The sequence below is a fragment of the Pholis gunnellus genome (assembly GCF_910591455.1).
Source record: "Pholis gunnellus genome assembly, chromosome: 14".
NCBI classification, from domain to species: Eukaryota; Metazoa; Chordata; class Actinopteri; order Perciformes; family Pholidae; genus Pholis; species Pholis gunnellus.
This window is the reverse complement of record NC_136541.1, coordinates 195,526-201,525: the sequence shown is the minus strand read 5'-3', so window position 1 is coordinate 201,525 and position 6,000 is coordinate 195,526. Positions and strand designations below refer to the sequence as shown.

At 42.9% G+C, this 6,000-nt stretch overlaps 1 protein-coding gene across 1 annotated transcript; it reads right to left on the bottom strand.

Moving 5' to 3' along the window:
• Positions 1-6: 6 nt before the first annotated feature.
• ccr9a (chemokine (C-C motif) receptor 9a) lies at positions 7-5,370 on the bottom strand. Its single transcript, XM_079172677.1, has 3 exons — positions 5,357-5,370; positions 4,123-4,205; positions 7-1,979 (listed from the first exon to the last, which is right to left on the bottom strand). The coding sequence occupies exons 2-3, from the start codon at positions 4,195-4,197 to the stop codon at positions 891-893; spliced, it is 1,164 nt and encodes a 387-aa protein (XP_079028803.1). The 5' UTR covers positions 4,198-4,205; positions 5,357-5,370; the 3' UTR covers positions 7-890.
• Between the last annotated feature and the right edge of the window lie 630 nt (positions 5,371-6,000).

The following is a 6,000-nucleotide window of genomic DNA, read 5'->3' as shown; positions in this document are numbered from 1 at the left end:
CGTATTTATAATATAATACTATAATATAAGATGATGTAATAATATATCTGTTTTACACAACAACCAGAGGAAGAGGAGGGAGAGGAGGAAGGATGTGAAGAAACGACTGTTTCAACTTCCTCTTGTTTGTCATGAAACAAAACACTTCCACAGAGACAACACGTTTATATACAGGAACACGATGTACACCATCTGTTAGCATCTGTTAGCATCTGTTAGCAGTGCTGCTCTTCACATTATACAACCAGCGAACTGAGATGAATCACTTTGATGTCACATATGTTCTGACTCACTTTTACTTCCTGTTCAAACAGGATGATGCAACATCTGACAGGTCACATGACCAATATTTCTCCAACAGCAGCAGCGAAATTCACATTCACATTCAATATACAGGCAAGTGGAACAAAGTCCTGGAAGTCTGATGATGTTCTAATGTTCTAAATGTTCTTGATCAGCTGTTTGGACTGCTGACAAACTTCACTGACACCAAAAATAGCCTTTTATTTCCCTGAAAACACACCAACATTTTAAGATGAAACCGTGTGTTTGTAGCCAGTAAAATGTAACGACGTTACAATGTAACCCTATTGAACACGTTCAGTAGATTTAAAGGGCCAGTGTGCAGCGTCTGGTGAGTGTAGGAGGTCTAGTTTGTCCGTTCTGGGCTCCTGTAGAAACATAACGTGGAGATAAACGACTCATTCTAACGTAACGGGAACACAGCGGTTCTTATTTTCAGGTGATTATACTGTAAAGAAAACATTCTTTGTGATATTTTATTCCATTTCTGCCAATATATCCCCCAGAATGCTACACACTGTTCCTTTAAGGGCTCCATGAAGGATCCATGATGTCATCAGTCCACAAACAGGAAGTCGTCAGCGTCTCTACAGCGACAGCGCCTGTGAGGTGTCGCTGTCGGACATCACGGAGGCTCTGGTCGAGCCCAGCGGACTCCTGCAGGACTTACTGATCGGACTCTTGTTGGACGGCCGGCGGCGGCAGCCCACCCGGAGCAGCTGCAGCAGGTCGCGGCGGAAACGCACGCCCACGAAGGCGTAGAGGAATGGGTTGAGGCAGGCGTGCATGTAGGCCAGACTCTTCAACATCTGCTCCACCTTGTTGAAGCGCTTCAGTTCCTCGCAGTCCGTCATGGTCATCTTGGAGGCGTCCACGGCCTCCGTCACCAGCACGCCAGTGTACGGCAGCTGGGACCCGACGAACGCCACCACCACGGCCAGGATGACCCGCATGGCCTTGTGCTTCTGGAAGTTGCGGGTCTTCAGCAGCTTGGCGATGATGACGCTGTAGCAAAAGGCCATGACGACGAAGGGCAGGCAGAAGCCCATGCTCACCTGCAGTGACAGCACGAGGATCTTGATGAGGTTCCCCAGGTGAGCCGGGTACACCATCCCGCAGTACTTCTGCTGGTTCGGCTCGGATGAGGTGGCGAACACGAGCTCAGGCGTGGCGAGCAGCAGGGCCAGCAGCCACACCCCCAGGCACACCAACCGGGTGCAGCGACGGCGCTCCACCTGCGAGTTCTGTGCCTTGGTGGTCTGAACGATGACCACGTAGCGGTCGACGCTGATGCAGGTGAGCAGCAGCATGCTGCTGAACAGGTTCACCTTGTAGAGGGCGGAGTTTAACTTGCAGAGGACGGAGCCAAAGCTCCAGTAGCCGTGCGACGCCTCGGCCGCCCACAGAGGCAGAGTAACGAGGAACAAGAGGTCGGCCACCGCCAGGTTCAGCAGGTACACGTCTGTCATGGTCTTCAGACGCCGCCGGAAGTTCAGGTAGATCCACACCACGGCCAGGTTCCCGGCTCCGCCCACCACGGCAATCATCCAGAAGAACGGCGGCTCGAAGCGACTCCTGAACTCTCGCACTGACGAGCGGTTGCAGAACAGGTCGGGGTAGTCGTAGTCGTTGTAGTCAACGTCAGTGGTTGGTGAGAAGCTGATGTAAGACGGGTCCTGACAAGCACAGATGACACACCTGAACACACCTGAACAAACATGTACACACCTGAACACACCTGAACACAACTGAACACGCCTGAACAAACATGTACACACCTGAACACACCTGAACACGCCTGAACACGCCTGAACAAACATGTACACACCTGAACACACCTGAACAAACATGTACACACCTGAACACGCCTGAACAAACATGTACACACCTGAACACGCCTGAACACACCTGAACAAACATGTACACACCTGAACACACCTGAACATGCCTGAACACACCTGAACAAACATGTACACACCTGAACACGCCTGAACACACCTGAACAAACATGTACACACCTGAACACAACTGAACACACCTGAACACACCTGAACATGCCTGAACAAACATGTACACACCTGAACACGCCTGAACAAACATGTACACACCTGAACACGCCTGAACATGCCTGAACACACCTGAACAAACATGTACACACCTGAACACGCCTGAACACACCTGAACAAACATGTACACACCTGAACACACCTGAACATGCCTGAACACACCTGAACAAACATGTACACACCTGAACACGCCTGAACAAACATGTACACACCTGAACACACCTGAACACAACTGAACACACCTGAACACACCTGAACATGCCTGAACAAACATGTACACACCTGAACACGCCTGAACAAACATGTACACACCTGAACACGCCTGAACACACCTGAACACGCCTGAACACACCTGAACAAACATGTACACACCTGAACACACCTGAACACGCCTGAACAAACATGTACACACCTGAACTCGCCTGAACACACCTGAACACGCCTGTACAAACATGTACACACCTGAACACGCCTGAACAAACATGTACACACCTGAACACACCTGAACACGCCTGAAAACACCTGAACACACCTGAACGAATATGTACACACCTGAACACGCCTGAACACACCTGAACACGCCTGTACAAACATGTACACACCTGAACACACCTGAACACGCCTGAACAAACATGTACACACCTGAACACGCCTGAACACGCCTGAACAAACATGTACACACCTGAACACGCCTGAACACACCTGAACAAACATGTACACACCTGAACACGCCTGAACACGCCTGAACAAACATGTACACACCTGAACAGGCCTGAACACACCTGAACAAACATGTACACGCCTGAACACACCTGAACAAACATGTACACACCTGAACATGCCTGAACACGCCTGAACACACCTGAACAAACATGTACACACCTGAACACGTCTGAACATGCCTGAACACGCCTGAACACACCTGAACAAACATGTACATGCCTGAACACACCTGAACAAACATGTACACACCTGAACACACCTGAACAAACATGTACACACCTGAACACACCTGAACACGCCTGAACAAACATGTACACACCTGAACACATCTGAACACGCCTGAACAAACATGAACACGCCTGAACACACCTGAACACACCTGAACAAACATGTACACACCTGAACACGCCTGAACACACCTGAACACGCCTGTACAAACATGTACACACCTGAACACGCCTGAACAAACATGTACACACCTGAACACGCCTGAACAAACATGTACACACCTGAACACGCCTGAACACACCTGAACACACCTGAACACGCCTGAACAAACATGTACACACCTGAACACGCCTGAACACACCTGAACAAACATGTACACACCTGAACACGCCTGAACAAACATGTACACACCTGAACACGCCTGAACACACCTGAACAAACATGTACACACCTGAACACGCCTGAACACACCGGAACATGCCTGAACACACCTGAACACGCCTGTACACACCTGAACACACCTGAACAAACATGTACACACCTGAACACGCCTGAACGTACCTGAACACACCTGAACAAACATGTACACGCCTGAACACGCCTGAATACACCTGAACTCACCTGAACGTACCTGATTGTTCTATCATGTGTTTCTATTCTGACTTCATGGACGGCAAAAAATCTTGTATGTAATTAACGGTTCCTGTTAAATCGATTAATGAGTCAAATCATTCCTTATAAAATGAGCAGATAGATCAATAACTGATGATTATTATCTGTGTGTGGGGGAGGGGATTGTTACCTCGGTGGTGGACACCATCATGATGTCATCCACGGAGGTCATGTGATCAGTCTTTGTATATGGTGATGAGGTCATTCAGTGACCTTTTCAAGAAACAGAAAGACAAACCAGTTCAGATAAACAGCAGCTGTGACATCACACTGTGAAGAAGGTCACATCTTAGTTGTTAATTAGTCCTGAAGTGAACTTTTTCTATTAAAGTTTTTACCTCCTTGTTACCAAAGTAAAGGTACAGAAGTATTATCAGGTAGATGTCCTGAAGTACTAAAGTAAAAGTATTCAAATTTGTATAACTAAAATATTATTCATATTTTACTATTACTCATCTGTCTGCGTTGATACAAGGACTCATTTACTGTACTGAAATAAAATGTTGAGGTACTTTATTTGAGTATTTCCCTTTTCTGCTACTTTATACTTGTAATCTACTCTGTGTCATAGTGTACTTTTTACTGCAATGCATTTATTTTAAAGTTTCAGTTACTCTACAGATTCAGATTATTCATCGACTAATAAAAGAAGATGTATTACTATAGATTAAACTAACAGCTGTATTTAAAGTCAATAAAATGAGCTGCACCTTTAAGTGAACACATTAAATGTACTTTAGAAAATACTAATAAGTACATATGTACATAAAACATATACTAATGAATACAAATGTACATAAAACAAACACTAATAAGTACATATGTACACAAAACAAACAGTATTAAGTACATATGTACACAAAACAAACACTAATAAGTACATATGTACACAAAACAAACAGTAATAATTACATATGTACACAAAACAAACATTAAGTACATATGTACATAAAACAAACACTAATAAGTACATATGTACATAAAACAAACACTAATAAGTACATATGTACATAAAACACACTAATAAGTACATATGTACACAAAACAAACACTAATAAGTACATATGTACACAAAACAAACACTAATAAGTACATATGTACACAAAACAAACACTAATAAGTACATATGTACACAAAACAAACAGTAACAAGTACATATGTACATAAAACAAACACTAATAAGTACATATGTACACAAAACAAACACTAATAAGTACATATGTACACAAAACAAACACTAATAAGTACATATGTACACAAACCAAACACTAATAAGTACATATGTACACAAAACAAACAGTAACAAGTACATATGTACATAAAACAAACACTAACAAGTATATAAAACAGACGTGTGGACTCACAGCCAATGTGTCTTCGTCTCACAGTGAAGTGTTTCTGACTTTCTGTCCGTTAAACCACAAAGTGACATTCAGAGAGACGAGTCAAAGCAGAAGTTCCTCCAGAGGGAGGAGCTAACTGATGCATTTACCCTTAATTTACTCTTAATTTACCCTTAACGAACCCTTAATTCATCTTTCATTTACCCTTCATTCATCCTTAATTAAACCTTAATTAAACCTTAATTTACCCTTTAGTCATCCTTTATTAAACCTTAATTTACCCTTTATTCATCCTTTATTAAACCTTAATTTACCCTTTATTCATCCTTTATTAAACCTTAATTTACCCTTTATTCATCCTTTATTAAACCTTAATTTACCCTTTATTCATCCTTTAATTAAACCTTAATTTACCCTTTATTCGTCCTTTAATTAAACCTTAATTTACCCTTTATTCATCCTTTATTAAACCTTAATTTACCCTTTATTCATCCTTTATTAAACCTTAATTTACCCTTTATTCATCCTTTATTAAACCTTAATTTACCCTTTATTCGTCCTTTAATTAAACCTTAATTTACCCTTTAGTCATCCTTTAATTAAACCTTAATTTACCCTTTATTCGTCCTTTATTAAACCTTAATTTACCCTTTATTCATCCTTAA

Coding starts and splice junctions, on each gene's coding strand:
- ccr9a (XM_079172677.1), bottom strand. CDS start 4,197: ATGACCTCATCACCATATACAAAGACTGATCACATGACCTCCGTGGAT. Junction 1,980..4,122: donor TGATGGTGTCCACCACCGAG/GTAACAATCCCC, acceptor TGTGCTTGTCAG/GACCCGTCTTACATCAGCTT.